This window comes from Etheostoma cragini, chromosome 12 (assembly GCF_013103735.1).
Source record: "Etheostoma cragini isolate CJK2018 chromosome 12, CSU_Ecrag_1.0, whole genome shotgun sequence".
NCBI classification, from domain to species: Eukaryota; Metazoa; Chordata; class Actinopteri; order Perciformes; family Percidae; genus Etheostoma; species Etheostoma cragini.
In genome coordinates this window covers 3,954,701-3,976,234 of record NC_048418.1, presented here as the reverse complement: position 1 = coordinate 3,976,234, position 21,534 = coordinate 3,954,701, and the positions used below count along the sequence as shown (strand labels likewise).

General features: G+C 42.5%; 1 protein-coding gene across 2 annotated transcripts in view; it reads left to right on the top strand.

The window, feature by feature from the left end:
* The window catches only part of chd7 (chromodomain helicase DNA binding protein 7), a 68,908-nt gene that overhangs the window by 9,614 nt on the left and 37,760 nt on the right, over positions 1–21,534 (top strand). The window contains exons 2-4 of one of the 2 annotated variants that reach the window (XM_034886994.1): positions 9,919–11,465; positions 12,940–13,253; positions 19,769–20,232. In XM_034886994.1, coding sequence (XP_034742885.1) covers positions 10,040–11,465; positions 12,940–13,253; positions 19,769–20,232 — 2,204 coding nt within the window. In that variant the 5' untranslated portion in view covers positions 9,919–10,039. Of the gene's footprint in view, positions 1–9,918; positions 11,466–12,939; positions 13,254–19,768; positions 20,233–21,534 lie in introns of those variants that run through there. The other variant, XM_034886995.1, reaches the window with a different exon arrangement.

Genomic DNA, 21,534 nt, shown 5'->3' with positions numbered 1-21,534 from the left:
ACACACACACACACACACACACACCTCCTCCCCTCCTCTCTTCCTTCCTTCCGGGCCTCAAATCCCAGCCTCAAACACACTGCCCTGCATCCCCTCACTTGAGCGTAATTACACACACAGCTAGCCAGCTCCTGCGTGCTGTCCTCCATTTGGGAACAAAGGTATAAATTATAGCAGCTTAGATCCTAGTGGTAATGGGAGGTGGGAGGGTGCACACGTGCTCTCCAAAGGAAGAGGGAGATCACTCACTCCTTCAGGTGTCTAGTTAGGTTGTGTCTGCTAAGCTTTTGGTATAGTTAGTTTCGTTGGCTGTGTTTTTTTTCTGTGCCTGCCTGCCTGCCTGTCTGTCTGTGTCTCAGTGGAAAAATGTGGTTGACATGGTGGAGATTTCCTGTAGTAAAGCCTGGAGGCTACAGACAGTTTAGCTGCCAAACTTTTAACCACACAGACACGATTGCATCGAGCTGCTGTTGGCTTATCCTTATCCATCTTCCTTTACCCATGACTAACACTGCGTACACAGAGTGATTTGGGGCGATTTGATTATGACGTAACAGACTAGTTAAGACAAATGAAATCAGAAGTCTTATTGTTAACAGGCACTGAATAAGGACGCTGACTTTCTCATCTCTCAGGTCTAACTTGGTGCATCGAGGGGGAAAACCGCAAGCACATTGTCCACCAGATTCCACAGATTTACATAGGCTTTTAATGATGTGTAGAACATAAGTTTTGTTGAGGAGGGCAGAGTGCCTGCAGGTGAGGTCACTGTTTAACACACCTTCAGTCAGACTGAAGAACAGTTAGATCATTTGATGTAGATATTGGTATGAGGGAAAACCTGGATAATCAACACTGTGGGACCTGCAATTTTCAGGGATTTTCCCAATGTTAAATAGCCCAAATAAATTGTGAAAACCAGATGATATACCAACTGCGCAATACTGCCTAATGACACCATTTCTAAATCACCCCAAGCATGATTTTCTGCATTACGTGTTCTGTAAAGTTTTCATATTGGTCAGGCTCTACTTTCCAGTACTTTGAACCTGCATTCAAGTGACTATTTGTATGAGTTAGAATATGCAAAGCGCTTTGGTAATGGGGTTCAGCATGGATGGCAGTTTTCATCAGAGTATTGTTTAGATTTCTGTTGAATTGAGACCTCTCTAAAGCACTACAGCAAGCACTACCGCTGAATGCCAGAGAAGCCATTCACTTGCACAAACTTGGCAATGCTATTCTGTGGTTCCAACTTGGCTGAACGGATGATCTCAATTGTGGGCTGACAGAGCTGCACAGTCAGTGTGAATACCTTAACCTAGCTGGTGATTTGCAGTTGGTTTATCAAGATTTGTGTTATAGCCACTCAGTGAGGATAATCAGCTGAGCGTGTGTGTGTGTGTGTATGTCTCTTTGAGAACTGTAAGTAACATTACATATGTTGTCAGTTCATTTAAGCCTGTTGTATTGGTCAATAGTTCTTGCAAATTTAAAAGTTCTACTATAGCTAGTGATTTTGTGTTTGTGCTCTACACCTGTTGCACCTGGATGTTGATTCATAATGGCGATTGTTGAACACCCTTGCTCACGTTTGAATTTTAATTGCATTGTTTACATGCTACAGTAGTTACACTCCATTAAGATATTGTAATTAGTAGTGGGTTTATTGTTATTTGCTAGCATATGTATTCCTATGCATTGTGCAAGTTAGCCTTTACAATGTTTCTTTTATTACTACACACAAACACAGCCATAGCAGAGCTACACAAGGTGTGTTATCAACAAAGAGAAGGTGTGTCTGTTAAAACACGGACAGAGATGGTGTCCGTGGGGCGAAGTTGGAAACCAGAATCAGCTTTAAATACAATCCTAATCTATTCCTCACTAACAAGTTTCAAATCATTTCACTGGAGTTATTGTTACGGTTAGTGTCATTACCAAATTCAATCTCATTGGATGGGACTACAGCCTACTGTACGTTGCCCTTGATGCACCACTAAGACGACTCAACAGATTCCCCAAGATATAATTCGGCGGAAAGATTTTAAAAAAGAGAAACTAAATCTGTGAATTCTGCGTCACAATTGACTTTATATCTTGCTTCCATGTCAGATTCCTATTAGCCTGGAGTCCCAGTCTGTCACAATAATCACATGTGATGTTTTAGGGCTATTGGCAGACATCCATTTAAAATGTGGACAGTGGCATATAAAGAGCCTTTTTTCCATGTCCATTGAAGTTTCTCAGCTTGCACTCTTCGAAATGGTTTTCTTTCACTACTTTTATACGTTAAGTCAATTTCCAAACCTGTACTTTGTTACTTTTACTTGCGTAAAGATGTGAAATTCATACTTCTACGAGTATTTTTTAACACAGTATCTGTACTTCTACTTGAGTACAGATGTGAAATACTATTGGGTTTTGGATTCTTAGTTGGACAAAACTGACGTCTGCAGGGTTTTCCTTGGGTTTTTAAAGCGCTTAGGTGCAAATTATGTCATATACTTATTTCCATATTAGTGACGCCATCGCACAATTATTTGCATAAAGCTTATGGGTTGTCTGTTGCAGCAAGGGAGAGATCACTTAAGCAAAGCTTAGAGAAGCAGCTTGTCACTGAAATTAATTTTGATACTTCTAAACAAAAAAAGGACAAGTTACCTTACTCTGAAATTACAGAATGTCTTTAAACATCTAATCTGTAAATTAATCTGTTTCAGATAAACAATCCAATAATAAGTTATACGTAAAGGATTGTCATTTGTAGACATATATATATATATATATATATATATATATATATATATATATATATATATATATATATATATATATATATATATATATATATATATATATATATATATATATATATATATATATATTATAACTGATATGGACAACAGCATGAATGACTAATACATACTTTTAACGTTTGCATTATATGAGGTACTGGGAATCACTTCTAAAACAGTTATGTTGTTGCACCCCTAATAATTTAGAAAAGTAATAACTTTCTCACAGGGATGATGGAAGTTTGTTCTTAATCGAGTCATGTCCTTTCAATATGACCTGTGCTGTTAGAGCTTGAACTCTGGAAACACTGATAAACATCAGTGTGGTCTTGTGAAACCACATGAGTGAACACAACTTCCCAATTTTGGTATGTTTACTTTTTCTGACACTGGGTAGATTTGTTAAAGAGCTGTTGGATAGGAACTTGAGGCCAGCTATGCTGCTGATATAACACATAAGTATGTTAACCATCTGGTACTTTAGCCCAAGGTGACGGTAAAAGAGGCAGGAGGATTATAGTGGTGCTAGTGTGTTAGTGCTGCAACTACAATAATTAGATATGTTTATTATTTTCTTAATTGAATAATCATTAGTTACATACAATGTCAGAAAAGGAGTAAAAAGTTTCTCAAAGCCCAAGATGAAATAATCATTTTCAAACAATTGTTTGTCCGACCAAGAGTCCAAAACCAATAAAGATATGAGGCAAAACACGTTTGCATATGCGAGCATGCAAGGCCATTGATTCATACCATGTTGTACAAATTAAAGATTTTGACCTATTGAAAAGTGTAAAAAGGGTAGTCTGGAGCCATAAATGTGGTGTAATTTCATGCAAGACCAAGAAAACTAAAAGAATTGAGAAGCAGGAACCAGTGAATTTGATAGTTTTGCTTAAAAAAATATTTAAATGCTATTTAATTAGTTGCAGATTGACTTTCTGTAGCTCAACCAATCAATTAATTGACTCCTTGTTTTAGCCTGAGTGTGGTGTTGAAATTGGTTATGTTTTGTGTTGTCAGACAACTACACAAATATTAATTAGGAATTCAGTTGTTGTTCTTAAATGCTAGCCAAAGTTGGCACTGATGCTGCACTAAAACCATTGATCTAAACACGATTGATTGCGAAGTTGCCTGGACAACGTACAGATCCGACGGGTCATTGTGATGGACAATATTTCCAAACAAAATGAAAGACTACAGTGACGTATGGAAACATACATTTGGCTTTTTAACACTTCTGATTCACTTGATTGTGTTGAGTGCATGCTAAAGGCTATGATTATGTTTAGATGTTTACACTGACAGGGCTGTGGGGATGTATTGCTACAGGTACCATTCAGATAATGCCATATGTAAAGGCTTATCCGAATTCAAGACACTTTATGCTCCTTTTTTTTCTTTTTCTTTTTTTTTTTTGGAACTTGGAAAAAGTAATTATGGCAGAAATAGTTTGCTCCCATATCCTAAAGGTTGTGATACCTGGTACCTTGTTTCACAACCCGGTATACCTGGTATTTGCACTTTTTATGTATTTGAGTGGCCAGAACTGTATGTTCCGATGATGGCAGAAAGCGCAGCACCATGGCAAATGTTGAGCCAGAATCTGTGTTTTTTGCTAGACCTTTGACAGATTTGGGGTTTTTATGGTTGTTTGTATGGACAGGGTCTTTTCTCCTCTGGACTCCTTAACACGTGTGTTTCAGCAGTGGCTGGGGAGGTGAGTGTGGTGGGCAAAATGCCTCATCCTTTGATGAGATTTGGTGTCTAAAGCGGCACACTGACTGTTCACCTAATTCCTTTTGCAGTGACAGCTGAGCCTCAGTGCGTGCGTGCATGTGTTATAAGAGACTAGAGCTCAGGCTGAAATGGCAGAGGAAGTGGTACAGAAAGTTACAACAAAGCTGGGGAAGCAGAGGTCTTTTCTATTCAATGATTGTTAGACTGAAGAAGTTTTCACTCAGGAAAAGATGGATGAACAACACTGGAAAGAGACAGAGGTGGATGAGAGAAGAGAGGTGACATGCAGAGCTAATGTGTCAAGCTCTTTCCATGGTGCAGACAAATCTAATCATGTGGAGGCTAATTTCTAGAGACTATTGAGAAATAATCCCTTGCCTCCCTCTTATCTAGAGCTGTGATCCAAGGTTCCGGCACACATACACACAAGCGTATACAGCAACATTTATTCTGTATTGTAGAATTCAGTCTAATGTAGTGCGCGCCTGACTGAGTTGACAGGAAATCAGTTGCCTTGGTAGTAATTTGTTGCAAATGTTGTGAAAATACACTCACCTGTCACGCACGCACACTTGCGGTTCCTGTAGTGATTGTAATGCACAAGAAGTGATGTAACTCCACAGCGCTGCTGCTTTCTATCTATTCTATCTTTATTTCTTGTCTCATATTTGCTGCTGTAGCACCAACATTTCCCAATATGGGATCAATACATTTTTAATGCAAAGGCCCTTTTTTTCACCATTTGTTATTGCATATTTATTTTAACTTTTCATCTGAACTACTTTTTGGTGGTGAAAATGAATGTTACTACATAACATTGAGCACTTAAATCACAAGTTTCACTCAATTGTTGTATTATTTTGACAAATGTAATCCAGTGTTTTTTGTCCCCCCCATTGTGCTGTGGTTCAATCTGTTTTTATAAAGACAGGCTTTTGCAGCTGGCTAATTCATGACCTGTAAACATCGAAACACTACAATGCTATCCCATCCCTCTTGGCCAAGAATGGAGACATGTCGAGTAAGAAGTGAGCAGTCTCGTGTGTAGACGTCTGTCAAGGTCTGGGCGTTAGCTTTTGGTTGTTAAAATTGAGAATATGGTAACCTTTAATCACGTCTGTTTGTGTGTCTTTTAGCTCATAGCTTAAGCTGCAGACGGTTGTACGTGCCGCTGTTGGAATCCTCTACTGTGAAATACGGTCACACTACACCATTTCGCTAACATTTAACAGTGTTTAATCCAGTTACTACTGAAGCTAACCAAAGGCTAACGTTACCTGCTGTGCAAGGTGTCATAAGTGTTTACTAGCGTCACATGCAGTGATTCGTCTGTTGCCTCCGACGTCTGTTTCGGAGTATCAGAGAGCAGCGCAGACATTTAAGTGGCACCGTAATGAGGCACTAAAATCGATGTTGCTATTCTGTCCAATAGATACTGTTGGCACATTAGCACCGGATTTTAACATGCGCCGTTAACCAGAAATTGCGGTTGCCTGTATCCAGTCACCGCAAACCCGCGTGAGGGGCGTTGCACAGCTGAAAAGTGGTGCAGGGAGGTAGTGTTTAAACGTTATAGAGACAAACAAATATGCTTTTGAACAGGTGGTTGCAAAGGACACCCAGGGAATCATTGCTGTCGAGCCCTGGTATGGTTATACTCTAGCAGCCTGGTGTTGTTGTTTTTTCGGCTGCTTTCGGAGTGATACTGCATGCGCAAAATTCAAATATTCGCTTTTTATTATTACCCAAGATGAAAAAATGGTAGTCAGGACAGCCCTATTTGTGTTGTCTGTTCTGGTGGTGTGTTCATGCACTAGATGTACAGAACCTCGAAGTGATTTAAGTGGTGATTGAATCAAATACTTAATAAAATATTGATTGTGGAGGGTATGTGGTTGTAGATCTGGCTCTTTAGCCAACCAGCTACTGTGGAGAATACAGGGATGCTGCTCTGCCAGAGACTAACTTGTTTTAGCTTAAAAAAAAAAAAAAAAAACTGGGCTACACAAACTGTCAGACATCAGCACAACGGGTTGAAATTGGCTGAGTCTGTAAACAAAAGAAGAAACAAGGCGTGCACCTTCTTTCACTACAGGCACTTGTTGGCTGCTGTAGGCTGTGGTCGAGACAGGGAAGCTCCTATTTGTTCAAGTGAGGTGTCAATCAAAAGGTCAGACTGCAGTGGTGGATTTGATACAGGAGATCAGCAGCTGATTACATGATTTACTCCAAGGAACACAGTGGCAGAAGTTACAACGCAAACCCATTTTAACCCATTTATTTTTTATCACGAGATTAACGTTCTTTTTGGGCTAGCAAACTTTGTTGTTTTTTAAGTAACTACATCACCGCATCGGATCTCGCTAGAGTGGCAAGAAAACAGGCACGCCACACTCACTTGTTCGGGCATGCAAGCCAGAGAGTAGTAACGTTGCGTTTTGTGTGGATGGCGAGCGTGAGACGCCAAAATGGATGCAAAAAGACTCTGGATGGAAAGTTTACTTTTTAAAAGTTGCCGAAAGGTTCCTTTGAGTAGACCAAAGTAATCTGTGTGTTTTTGTCGTTGTGAACTGAGCTATCATCGCAGCACGTCCAGTCTTAAATACCACTTGATGGCCAAGCACACAGCTGATGCCGATTCTCCGCACCCTCATCAAAGTATTCTTTTCACCCTTTTATTGATGGACAATGTTACACTGTGTGAGAGATTATTTGCTCCAAGTGTGAATGTTAGTGTTAACTTGAACTCTACAGTAGGTTACATGCCAATGTTTTTAAAAATAAACATTTGCACAAAGCGAGCTGATCCACTTTTCCATGTTAAGAGCACTAAAATGAGAAGAAATTAAGGGACATTTTAAATAGAAGCAAATATGTGATTAATTAGGAGATAACTATGACATTAATGCATTTAAAAATTGTAATCGTTTGACAGCACTAGTCACAAATTAAACAGATGTGTAAAAGTATGATGTGTGCAAAAAAGGCTGATAACCTGTGCGCCCTAATGGGTGAATATCTGACCATATTACAGTAAAGGGTTGGCCAGCAGTTTTGCTGTAATCCTATGTCGTGCTAATGGGTACTGTTGACTTGTGGTTGTAATGTCCTTTGTCATCACCCAGAAGCTCAATTTATGAACTGTAGATAAATTGTGATAAATCTCATGGGAAACATTTGAGGTACTAATGACTAGCATTGGCGGAGAATTGGTTCCTTGGTTACTGAATAGGTTAAATTACTTGCAGTCCATTCTATTCAGAAATGAAACTGCGTGGCTGCTTAATAGATCAGAATATCAGTTTTACTTTCTCTGTAACCTTTACAATTGTGCCAAGTTTTGGAAACTGGTGTACTGAGGTTTTGTTTCTGTACTCCATAGAGTTTAAAGCTAAAGCTTTCAAATGTTTTTTTCTAGCAATAGTAGATGGCTAAAGGAATGGAAAACTGCTGGACGAATCAATTTAAGTTGATTCACAATCGCTTGGTGTGGGATGTTCCCCTTGTCTACCCGTGTCTCTGTTACTTTAACGTGGACAACGTTTTTGGATAAAGAAAATGACATGCTTTGGCACACTATTTCCCATAAAGAAATAATTAAACGTTTCACCCCTGATACCTGCCGGGCTCTGTAATGAACCGGTAAGTGGATGAGGAAAATTAGTGGGCGGGAAGGGTGGAGTGTGGAGGAGGAAAGAAATGAGGTTAAGGGGGAGGGGAACTCTGTAGCTGCAAAAGTTGGCTTGGGTGTTTTTTGATGTGCATTGAAGCAACAAGCAAACCTCTTCCTCCCTGTCCTGTCTCAGAGAGAGAGAGAGAGAGAGAGAGAGAGAGAGAGAGAATAGATCCACCTACCTCCAGACTTAGTGTTGCGTATGCCTCACAGTCCCTTGGATGTTGATTATGTATACACACTTCTAGACTCCTCCAGTTTTTTTTTTGTTTACACGCAAATATGACTAGTGAATTTGTATTAAAGTAGGCTTGCTGTATGCATGTTTATTTTCCTTTACCCTGGGAGATCAACAGACACACACTGTGGCTAAAAAGGTAGCAGGCGGCTAACTCCCTCGTCTTCAAACATCTGTCGGGACTGACTGGTTAGTTCGCCAGCTGAATGGCTTGCTAACCTAGCTACTGACTGGCCTCTGCAGAGCTCTTTGGCCTGTTGGCTGGCTGGCAGCTGCTGCTGTTCAAACAGAGTTGCATCTGCTGGGCCTTTTTGTTCTAATACGCGCACACACCCTGAGTGGGTTTGAAAAGAAAGAAGTTCTTTTGTTTGGTAGTGAGAGAGAGAGAGAGAGAGAAAGAAAGAGAGGACTACGAAATTGTTAAATGTTGCTGTTGTGTGTTGCTAACATCCTCCTAGAGTTTGTTTTACCATTTGGTTGGAGAAAAAAACTTTTAGGTACATTTTGAGTACTAGCTGCAACTTTGGTAAATTATTTGACATAAAGTAAGATAACCCTAATCAATAGACCAATATCTATATGGTAATGACAAACAGTCACTAGTTAGTCACGTCTGACAATGTAATAGATTTTATATTTAACTCATGACCCCTTATGTATATAAAATTGACTTTTACCTGTAGCTTTTACTTTAGCAGAGGTTCATCTACATTCATGTTGGTCTATCAATCAAGTTTATTTGTATAGCCCTTTACAATAGCCGAAAGGTACCCAAAGTGCTTTACAACAAAGCCATAAAACAATACATAACACATACAAAACATACAGATACAATTAAAAGTGCTGTAGTGGTGCAGCGCTGCAGGACATTAAAAGCCTTCCAGAAATTCAAAGAAAGGAGCAGACAGAAGGACACCTAAAAGACAGTCAGAATTAAAAGCTAATTTAAAAAAGTGGGTCTTAAGCTTCGTTTGCAAAAGGCTGAGGTCAGTAGTGGTGCGGATGTCAGGGGGTAGTTTGTTCCACAGTCTATGTACAGTGTCATGGTTCTCTGCATGCCAGTATTGGTAGCAGTGTTTTTGCTCAAACAATATCCCAGTGGTTAAACTTGGCATATACTTTCAGTCAAATTGGGGTAATAAATTCACTTCAGTTATGTTTCAACCCCTTAGGTAGAGAATACGATGAATGCTTAAGACAAAATTTTGTCAAATTAAATGTGGAAGCTGTGTGATTCAAGTCTCCTCTAAACATGTCTGGCATTTTGTGAAATTGTCCATGTCTGCTCAAACACTCAAGCTTTCTAACTAAATTCATCATAGTCCAGCTTTTAGCACTTAATTTAAAGCATATAGCAGCCTGTTGGTCCTGTGCACTAATTTAACATTTTTGTCTTTCTTGCTCCCCTCCCTCCTTTCTGTTCTGCTCTTCTCTTTATCTATTCCTCCCACTGTCTGTCTCTCCAGGAACCTTAATTAGGACCATGGAGTAGCAGGCTTCAAATTAGAAGCTATCTGATTAGCTCCTCACTGCACAACACACCTCCCTCCATCGAGTCCCCTCCATCTTTGGGGCCCCCACCCAGGCATGGCGGATCCAGGGATGTTGAGTCTATTTGGGGACGATGCAGGGCTGTTCTCAGATGGATTAGATGGTTTAGGAGACTGCTTTCCTCAGACACCTGCCGCTGCCCAGTCCAACCCCTTAGCCCAGCAGACTAATCCCTCTCTGAACCATGAGCACCAAGGAAACAGGGGATACCACCAGGGGATGATCCACAGTGCTGGGCCTGGCACAGGGCAGCCTAAATTGGGGCAAATATACGACCATGGCCCCTACACAGGCTATGATCAACCTGGTGCCCCCGGCGGACGAATGCTTTCACAGAATGGTCCCAGCCAGGGGCCACCGAACGTGAACACGGCCATAAATGGTTTGGCTTCCCACTACCATAATAACCCAGTTAACTCTAGCAACCCCCTCCTTGGATACCCAGGTGATGCTGGGGGGGGAGCAGGTGCGGGTGCAGTTTGGGGCCAGCAGCAGCAGAGCAGATCAGCTTATCAACAGGCTCCAGCACAACCAGTGGGTGCCCCCAGCCAGATGGGAGGCTACCAGATGTCTCAAGGCAACTATGGTGGGATGCAAGGCACACCAACACCTAATGCGGCTCGCATGAACCAACACTACCCTTCACAGAGCATGGCACCCCCTCCTGCTCAGGACCCATCTCACTACCTGGGAAATGTTGGAATGGGGGGGGCCCAGATGAGACACACCCAGCCTCAGTCACAACCCCAGGGCTATCCCAACATGGGCCACACACCCCGATACCCACACTCCCCCTCTCGACAGCCTCCACACCCCCACCAGCACCAACAGGGTATGGGGGGGTTTGGGGGTGGCCAATACCCTGGCTATCAGGCCCAGTACGGAGCCATGGGACCTGGGATGGTCCCTAATAGTAATGCTAATGTCAATGCTAACACCAGCCAGGCCATGGGACCAGGGCAGCTTGGCCAGAGGTTCAACCAGGGATCAGGCCCAGCAGCTGGGCCACAGGGGCAGCGATACCCCCCTGGACCACCCCAGCCACATCAGACCCTCTCTGCCCCGATGCAGCAGCAGGCAGGGCAGCAGGGCCAGCCTATGCACCCCCAGAATCTGCCCCAGGCCCAAAACCAGGCCCAGTCCCTCCTTGCCCCTCCAGCTCAGGGATCTTACCCCTCCCCCTCTTCGATGTCCCCCATGCGGGTTTTGGGAACACCAACACCTCCTCCCCAACAAGTCAGACCCCCTAGCGCAGGACTAGCTGGACCCTCAGAGGTTGCAGGGTACCCAGCCCTGCACCCTCCACATAATGCTCTGGCCCATCCACAGAGAACTCCCCAAATTTCTTTGTCTGCCCCCCAACACCAGCAGCCCCACAACATGCCCCCCAATGCAGGACAGATGTATCCCGGCATGGGGCCGCAGCGTGCTCCACAAATGGGGCCAAATAGGCCACAGCAAGGTAAGCACAGGATAGTTGATGCAGGCCTGTCACTTGGCATCCATTCTCTTCCACCATGAACATTCAAAAACAATAAACACAATACTATTGATTACATAGATGGATGTGAACCAACTAGGAATTTAGTTTAGGTTAATTTCGCTTACAATAGCCTAACACCCATTAATTGATATGCCACTCCTGGTGTGACTTTATTCTGTATGCTGTTTCTGCTATATTGGACGGGCGCTAGCTAGTGATTTTAGTGTTTGTCACGGTGCCTTTGCCAGACACCAGTTCTCATCTGGCTGAGGTTGAGTTGTTGCAGCTGCAGCTGCGTAGCTGTTTGCTACAGTTTGCTCTCTTTCCGGCAAAGTAGTCCTAGAGACTGGGAGTGAAGCGGCGGGATCACAGGGTGTGCTTATAATTATTAGCTACCTTTTAGCTAACTACAAAGTAAGCTTCCCCAGTGCTGTGTTTACATGTTGTCGGAAATTTCAAAATCATATCAAAATGAGCGTATAAAATAGCCCAGTAAACATGGCTGGGACCATTCAAGTCACTACTGGAAGAAACGTGTTACATGTGGCTATTTTTTGAATAAAATAATTTCACTTTAAATATCTGATACTTGCCTTCTCCTTTTCACAACATTGTGGCAAATTTACTTTGTTCCATAATTATAGGAAACAATGATTAATATATACAAAAATCATATCACAAAAGTTGTGATGTTTTTTTTACAAAAATACACAAAATAAAATCATGAAAACAATCATTGATATTGGAAGTTTACAAAGAGTGAGTGAAGGCAGCATAGAAACTATAGTATTACTTTGGCCTTGCAACATAAATTAAAACTAGCGTTATTGTAGAATGTTTGTAGAGGCAGAATTGGATGAATCGTTGCAATGTACTGCATATATGATTAATAAATTAGCAATTTAAGAAAATGTTTTCCTCTTTTCTGGGCCAGTAAAAATATAAAAGGGGCCAGTAAAACCTTGATCTATTGGCCAGTAGGGGAAAAAGAGTTGAACCCTGTTTGTATGGCTCCTCCTAGATGTACACACGGTCCCCAGGTATAGGCATGACAGTGGTCAGATCACACTGTCATCTCTCAAAACGTTTTTCAGGAATCTTCCGTATGGGCAGAGATGGTATGCACTGTAGATGTTGTACCACCAAGCCTCCAGTTGCTTGCTCACAACTGGAATACAGATCATCTAGGGTTCAACCCTTTAGTTACTTATGCACTTAAATCAAGCCCTTACATGTGTGAATTATTGAAGTAATTCTGAAACTAAGATGGTTTGTGAACCTGTAATGTTTATTTATTTTGCACACAAGTTACTCTTTTCCCCTCTCTTACTACACTGATGGGTGAAAGTTGAGCTTAATTTTGTTATTGTCTTTTAGGAGGTAAAACACTGTTGGCATCATGCATCCATGTAGTCAATGATGAAACTCTAATCCTGTCCCTCTCTACCCCCAGGGCCTCATGAAGCACCAGTCAGCCAGGGGGGAGATCAGTGTCTGCTGCAGGCCTCTCGAAGTGGGCAGCCCACTCCTATGGGTTTCCAGGTTCAGACTCTTGGTCAACATGGAGTTCCTGTCCTAAACCAGGGCTTGGCACCACCAGCTCAGAACGCTCCAACGCAGCACACACACATGCCCCCCCAACCCCACCACCTGCAGAACACACCCCCTGCTCCCAACCAGGCCTCCCACCCATGGGCACCTCCGCCTTCCGCTTCCCACCCGCTATCCTCACCCCCGCTCACCCCACAGAAAGTGCCTCACGTACAGGTGAGTCCCCGTCAAACACTTTCATGTGGTAGCAACACTGTGTGTGAGTATGACAAAGATCAAAACTTGTTTTCATGTGTGGGTGTATTTCATGTGACTGTTTATTTTTTATGCGGGTGGGGGAATGTGTGTGTTTGGAGTGTAAGGGAAGTGTGTGTGTAAGTGTGTGTGTGTGTGTGTGTGTGTGTGTGACATTTTAGAACACAGCAGTGCATCGGGTGCTGGTTCAGTGGGGGGGGTGGGGGGGGTGTGTGTGCGGGTGTTTTTTGCCTTTTGTTTCTTCTGTTGTTGGCCCTGTGTGCGGTTGTGTTTCCGTGTGTGTGGGGAAATGGATTTTTGCAGCTGTTTGTTTCCTGTGCACTGCATATCCTGAGATGTGTGTGTGCGTGCATGCACACGAACACATACACACATACACACAGGCGCCACCAGCATAATCTCTCCTCCCTCCTGCTCCCACAACTCCCCTCTCCTCTGTAGAGGAAACCTCCCTTCCTGTCTCTCCCTCCTCCCCGTCTCCTCTCTTTCCGCTCTCTCTCTCTCTCTGTCTGTCTGTCTGTCTGTCTCACTGTCTCACTGTTTATCTTATCCATTTTTTAGGGGTATCATCACTAAGTTAATGTTGTGTAGCTGAATGTGCGGACAGACAGACAGTTTGGAGGGGGGAAAAGAGCTGGGGGGGATTAAGAGAATTGGGGGAGGGGGAAACCCTTAAGAGGAAAGAAGTGGGAAAACAAGCAAAGATCTCAAGAGAGCGAGTCCAGGATATCTAGCAGAGGAGGCGGGAAGGCTGCTGGGAAGAGGTTAGATCTTCTCAATGGTAACCTCCATGTTTGTGTGAGCGTGCACTGTCGCCCGCTGCCTGCGTCACGTGCCCTCAGCTTCCAATAGCTTTTTTTGTTGCTCAAAGCCCCCTTTCTCCCCTGACCCATTCACACACAATAGCAGCCCTGTGGCCACACACACACGCGCGCACACACACAGATCTAGTCCCCTTTTTCCCCTTCCATCTTTGTTCAACAACTCCCTTCTCCTCACTTAGTACTCCCCCACCTCACCTCCAAGCCTCGCTGCGTTTTGTGGTTGACATTTCAGCCGTCACTCTTAATTTATCCAGCACTCCTGACCTAGATGCCAGGTTGACTAGTGAGCCCTGCACCGTGCCTGGGCAAGCTGTATGTGCTGTTCCGACTTTAGCTGCAGGCCCGGCAGCCCCCGTCATTACACACACAGACACACACACACACTCACACACACACACACAGAGACAGACAGTGTGGCTTGGGATAGTGCGGTCTGGAAAGGGATGGCAAATTTGCCTGGGGAAATAGGATAGCCTAGCTAGGGCAATACTCAGAGTTGTGTGTGTGTGTGTGTGTGTGGCACAGGAAGGGAGTTTTCTCTGTGCCTCATGATGCACTTGTTAGAAAGAGCCACATACACACATAGCACGCTGGTCAGTCAGTCATAATGACTGTATGTCTGGTACTCTAAGCTCCATCTGTTCACTAAGCATGGTTATTACAAACACGCGCACACACACACACACGCCTGCTTCAGCAACTCAAGGTCACAGCTCTGGCAGAGTGCTGTGCTGTGACCTTTATCACACACACACACACAGCACTTTCGTTGACATATAACATGCCTGTATCGCCCCTCCCCCGCTTATACATGCTGTCACTGAGCTGCTATACCATCCAGCTTGCCATCACTCTGCTGCTTCAAGGAAATACTTCTGTTTGCTCCTCTTTCTGCATTTCTGTTTATAATTTTCTCACTGGTTGACACAATGCTTGATTTCTTTCATACATTTCATCAGAAATTCATATTAGTTTTCTGTAGTATAAAGAACACTTCATAGAAATGTACCTAAAGAAATTCAACATACTAGTGCAACTTGTTTGCCTGTTGTCTCCTTTCAAGCTCTGTTTTTGTTAAGGTTAAGCACAGTTGAACTATCTGTCCATCAAAACAGATGAATAAAAATGATGTTGAGATGGGCATGTCATCAGTACTCTCTAAACATTGGATACCTTATGGGAAATCACTAGGAGGAGCCACAGCAAATCACTTTGGCGGCACCCTTGTCCTGAAAGATGACTTACTTAATCATCCTTTAGGACACGTAAAACCAGCATTAGTGCTAGTGCTGCTACAAACTGACTCATCTTGGTTTTGGTGGGCGAGTGATTTTTATTGAAACCCACCTCACTAGGGCTGTAACGATATGGAAAATAAAACAGGAATGGCAACACTCAGCTCCGCGAACCTGTGTTGCGGTGGGAGAAGGCAGATTCGCGACACACCCCTTCCAACTCCAGAGGTATCCTTCCCATCCAGATCCAGTGCTACCACATATTTAACTTACTAGTAGTCCTTTTGGTGCCTTTTTCCTGTTTTGTCTGGTAAATTTAGCTAACTGTACAGACGGCTAAAAGCGAAAGAGTTGGCAATAACGCTACTGGAGGTGCAACGTTATGCGTGGCATGGGTTTGACATGGGTGCCTCGGCCCGGGCGGGGAGGGGAATTATTGCCAATATTATTTCTCATTCCAACGAGTTAATGAACTGAAACAATTTTGGAAACATTATTTTAAGGTACAATAGAATCTTTGTGTTGGATTGATCAACATTGAAATCAATCAATATTAATAAAGCATCTCTTGTATTACTTTGCAAACTGGGATGTAATCATTGACACAACGATGCCATGTGGCAGAAAAAAAAATTGTATTATGACCCTGCCCCAGGAAAAAAAATAAGATTCAAGGTTTGTATCAAATGGTGGGTCAAAAATTGTGACCCAACTCAAACCAAAGTTTGGTGAATTGTTACAGCCCTACACCTCACCTATTAGAAGAGCTGAGACATGAGTCTGCTGCTGCAGTGTCTGAACAGAGAGGATGTACTGCATTCTGTGCATACTGTGAATGATGTCTGAATGTTTTGTCATGAAGAAATACATGTGTATAGTTTAGGGTTGGGCACATTTTGCAATTTTTGTGTGTTTTTAAAGTACAAGGCTAGGTACCCAACGGTAGTTCACTTCAGTTTCAAGTTTATTGTCATATGCACCTTAGTAAAGAGTACCAAAGCAATTAAATACAATATGCCTTTTTGCACTCTCTCAACACCAGTCAACAATAACATTTATAATAACAAAAATAGCATTTCAAACTTTAAAAGAGCACAGTAGAAATAGTGACTGATTGACTAAGTACAGGCCACAGACCTCCTTCCTGCTATGCCATCATTCAGTAACCTTATCAACTGGGGTCAAATCTATCCCTATAACATGATGTGCGCGTTGGGATACTCTGCAAACGTCTCCTTGATGGAAGGTGGGAGAAGAGGTTGTGTGCAGGATGACTAGAATCCCACATAATACCTCGTGAATTCTTAGTACTTAGCTAGTGTAGTTAAGTCTGTAAAAACCATGCTTAAATCTGAGTATTTAATAAGATTTTATAATTATATCTAAAAGTGCAACAAAGTAAAAAAACAAAACATGTTTGGTATTATTTAATAGTTAAAACATTTAGCTAATCTGCTCTGTTGAAACACTGTTGGTGTAGTTGATCAATTTGGACTGAGAGTGACCAAATGGCCTAACATTTGTCATTAGGTCCTGTTTAAAATTATGCATAATACTGATTAGTGGACATGGACGTTAGCAACATAAATCTTTCGTGTGAAATAAGCCAGACTGTTAAAGACCTTGGCAGACAATTGTGGGTGTGAACTTGTCAACTTGAACCACTTCCAAAATTATAATAAATCAGGGATTTGTCAAGAAATCAGCTTTTTCTTTTAAGCTTGTAGACCCCTGGAAGTGGCGTTTGCTATGGTTTTGCCAGTTCAGCATCCATCAACCAATGACTGACCAAAGCTAGTACCTAGTGATAAGGAAAAATGTTGTGACTGTGCAAAAAGGGTTCCAAGCAGAAGAGGAAGTCTGTCTAACATTACAAAATATTTACTGGCAGCTTGGTAATGAGTAAACTTCAAATGAAGTTATGCATGAATAAGTAATAATCATATCTTTTACCTTATCTAGAATCGAAAAATATCACAGCCGGTACTCGAATACGTTTTTTTCTTTGAATACATATATGGCTTTCTCGAATATACTAAAATTTGAATCTCATCAAATCAGGATTTGATAAGACTCATGGGTCTTGCGCCAGCGTGTGTAGGAAGTGGTGCAAAACAAATACAGACCAGAGTTGATGTCAAAGCAAACAGGTCTGGTCTTGTTGGATGGGTCTTCCCGTTGATAGATAACAATGTGACCTGCAATACTGTAACCTGCTGAATGGTGGGAGAAAGTGAGCAGCTGTCAATATTGGATAGATGGATGGACCAAGTAACGGGAGAAACTGAATGATGTGGACCGTATTTCCTTTCACTCCATCCTTTGGGAGTCTTAAGTGTGTCTGCCTGGTCGATTTAACCCTTCATTTCACTCTTTCAGTTGTCCTGCCCTCCTTCAGCTTCATCACCCCTCTTCACTCACCTTCCTCCTTACACACTCTATCCTCCAACCTCCCCTCTGTCCTATGAGAGATGAAACTTAACACTGTTCATCTCCCGAGTCTCTTATATTAGCCCTGCAGCCTATCTGTTGGTATGAGTAATTCATTGAGGTCTTTATGGATTTTTATTATTATTAAATTCAGTTATTATTGATAGAAGATAGACATTAATACAACCTGTTTGAGAAGTGGATTATACTAGTGTTTTAGTAGAGAGCAGTGAGTTTTCCATTCTCCATGGATTTAAACCAGTACAATTTGGCACACCAGCAAGCTAAATTTACTCTGCAGAACACCAAACCTGACGCAGGGTGTGTGTGTGTGTGTGTGTGTGTGTGTGTGTGTGTGTGTGTGTGTGTGTGTGTGTGTCCATTGTCATTCTTGTGATTGATTATCTGGCAAGCTTGGCAAGAGGACAGATTTATCTCTTGCCCCCCTCCCCCTCCCCCCCCCAATCTCTTTCTTTTCCGTGAGAGAGTCTCTCTCTCTCTCTCTCTCTCTCTTTCTCTCTCTCTCTCCCTCCCTCCCTAGTTATCATCCCTCTCTTCCCTATATTTATGTCTAAATGGCTCAGTTTACGTATGTGTCAGCAGGTGTCTGTGTGCAGAGGTTTTTGTGATGTGTGACCTTGCAGTAGTTTGGTGGGAAATGTGTGCGTGCATTAGCATTCTCCTGATGGAAGTGGACTTTCAGTTATGGCACCACAACTCTCCCCCCCACATAAACAGTGTGTGTGTGTGTGTGTGTGTGTGTGTGTGTGTGTGTGTGTGCGTGCGCATGCATGTGTGTGGCTGCTGCCGTGGCATTTTGCCATAGACTTGCTGATGCTCACACACTTCATTGACACGCACTGAAATGCACATGTGCGTTACACATATATACACTAAGGAATACTCATGTGACACAGACACACACACACACACATACTCCCTTGCTGTGTCTTTTTGAAGTATGGAGATGATTTATTCGTGTCATGATGCCTGATTTCCCATCTGCTACTGGGACCCTGAGCAGCTGGAGAGAGAAGAAGAGGGAGGGAGGGAAGAGAGGGTGAGGGAGGAGAGGCAGCTGGAGAGGCTCCCAACAGCTGGTAACCAGTTGCCTGTCACAGAAAGCTTACTTGGGGAGCAATGAGTGAAGGTGGAGGAAGAGGGAGAAAGGAGAGAGGATCAAGTCTTTCCGGGAGAGCAGTAGTAGCAGGAAAAATGAGGTGTCAGTCGGTTTTGTTTACCAAGGTTAGCCTGCTGGAGGAGGCGGCAGGAGAGGGGAGGAAACTGTAGCAACATGGAGTTTAGGGGAGTGGAGGAAAGAGAGGGAGGAGGTGGTATCCAAGATGGATGGATGGATGGATCCCCTCTTACCCCCTCTGCTCCGTAGTCCACCATTACAGAAACATTCAACCCCCACCCTGCAAAATATATAGCTGTATTGACTTGAAAGGCTGGCATAGCAAGTGTTGATGGAAAAACATTAGCAGAACATTTCATAGCACATATGCAGATCCATGTTTGATGGGACTGAGTTTAGAGCTGAAACGATGAATTGATTAGTCAATCAACAGAAAATGAATCAATTAGTTTGATTATTGACTCATTTACTTGTTTGTTTTTCTAAGACAGTAAACTTAATATCTTTAGGTTTTGGACTTTGCTTTTACAAAACAAGACATTTTTGACATTTTATAGATAAACCTAATTGCCAGGTGATTGATGATGAAAATAATCATTAGTTTTAGCACTTTTTTTAATAAATGAAAAGTTTCCTTCACAACTTCCAGATTTCAAGGCGACACCGTACTAATGTATTAGGAGCAGTCCAGAGCCCAAATATATAATGATGTAAGAAGCAGAAAATGGCTTTAAAAATGTTTTTAAGTGGGTTATTTGAATTTTTTTATAATTCAATATGTTCTTAAGCATAACTTGAAGTTGTTGAAATTCTCAAAATTAACGGATACCTTTCTTCCCCACCTTCCAGCATTCCCCCACCGACCCGTCAAGCGATGCCTCAATGATGGTTGCTGACAGGCCGACAGTTGGTGCCGGTGCCCCTGGCCAGCCTATCAGCAAAGAGCAGCCCAGCGACCAGGAGACCAAGCCAAAAAAGAAAAGGAAGAAGAAAGCAAAAGTAGTGGACGGTGAGAAAGAAGAGGGAGGGAAGAACGCAGCAAGAGAAGACATAAAGTCTGAATTTCCCGAAACAGGAAGTGATGCAGGTGAACAGGCTACTAGCACAGGAATTGTAGAGGGAAGTGCACCACTGGTGGAGGAGAAGAAAAAGCGGAAAAAGAAACCAAAGGAGAAGGCAGAGGGCAAGGAGCCCAAAGAGCCCAAGACCCCGAAGACGCCTAAAACACCCAAGACTCCCAAAGAGCCCAAGGAGCCCAAGGAGAAGAAACCCAAGAGCTCCACGCCCAAGACCAAGACCCCCAAGAAAACCAGGTAGGAACAAGCGGCATTACATTAGTCATGGTTTGTGTTTGGTTGTGTATGAATTACTGAAATGATTCAAACAAGAGGCAGGCAGGCAAAACCAGTGCATGAAAAACGCTCTTTCTTTCTCTCTCTCTTTCCATCCATCTTTCTCTCCATCTCGCTCCATCACTCATGTGATCAACCAGGGGGAACTGGAGGGTCACAACCTCTGAGTTGTGCACTGGTCGTGTGTGTGTGATATCACAAGGCTTAGTCAAGCATCGACTGCCAAACTGACATATCTGAGGATGAATGTTATTTTCTTCTATAGATTCTGATCAACAGGGTTAAAACTACTCAGGTCAGGTGGAAAGTTGCATTATTCACCATCAGTCAGCACCTTTTCTGTTAACCTCCTGGAAATGCACTTTTTTCTTAAAGAAGAGGTAACACTCATACATAATTGTCTGTTAATAAGCAACTCAAACATTACATTTATAGCTTGTTTCTGGAAGGAACAATGGCTGCTTTTGCAATTAAGTATCATTTTTGCTGTGAAATTGTACAAACATATCTGAAAGTTTTTACAGCCATTGTGTAAAAAAAAAGAAAAATAAGAACTGGTTCCGTTTCAAGGTTAGTTCCTCAGTTTTTTCTTATTTAGTTTTGGTTATCTTTGTTGCCAGGGAGCTTTTTGCATGCACTTACTACCCAGAGTAACTGGGTAGTAAGTTACTGGTTACTGGTCTGTCCTTTTCTAACAACAGTTTTGTTAGTTTCTGTAGATGGGGCATAATTTATATTTGCATTACTTTTTCTCTATAAAGTGAGACTATGTAACTTTTAGTAAACAGCAGCCAAGTGGGAAATGACAAATGGGCGAGAGAGAGAGAGAGAGATAGCTATCTACATATACATGTATCTAATTTGTTACGTTTTTTAAAGTTAGTTTTGTGCTTTTTGTCAGTAGAATTGCGTTGAAGCACAACTGTTAACGCCTGCGTAGTACACCTGTGTTGAAGTAGACACGACTTTTGGTTGCAATCTCGGATCCACCAGTAGCTTCCTCAGTTAATTTAAACGTCCTGGTGATATAGATTTAGCTAGATTCAACTTCTAGCACTTGTCAGTGTTCAGCTTTGATTCACTTAGTTTACACAAATCACTCCCCCCTCTCTCTCTTCCTATCTGGTTTTATCACATTTCTTTTTTTTTTCTCCATCTTTTCTTTTTTTGGGGCAATACTTGTCTAAGTCCTTAAGAAGGTGGAAACTTGATCGGACTGAGGAATGTGTGTCTCTCTCTCTCTCTCTCTCTCTCTCTCTCTCT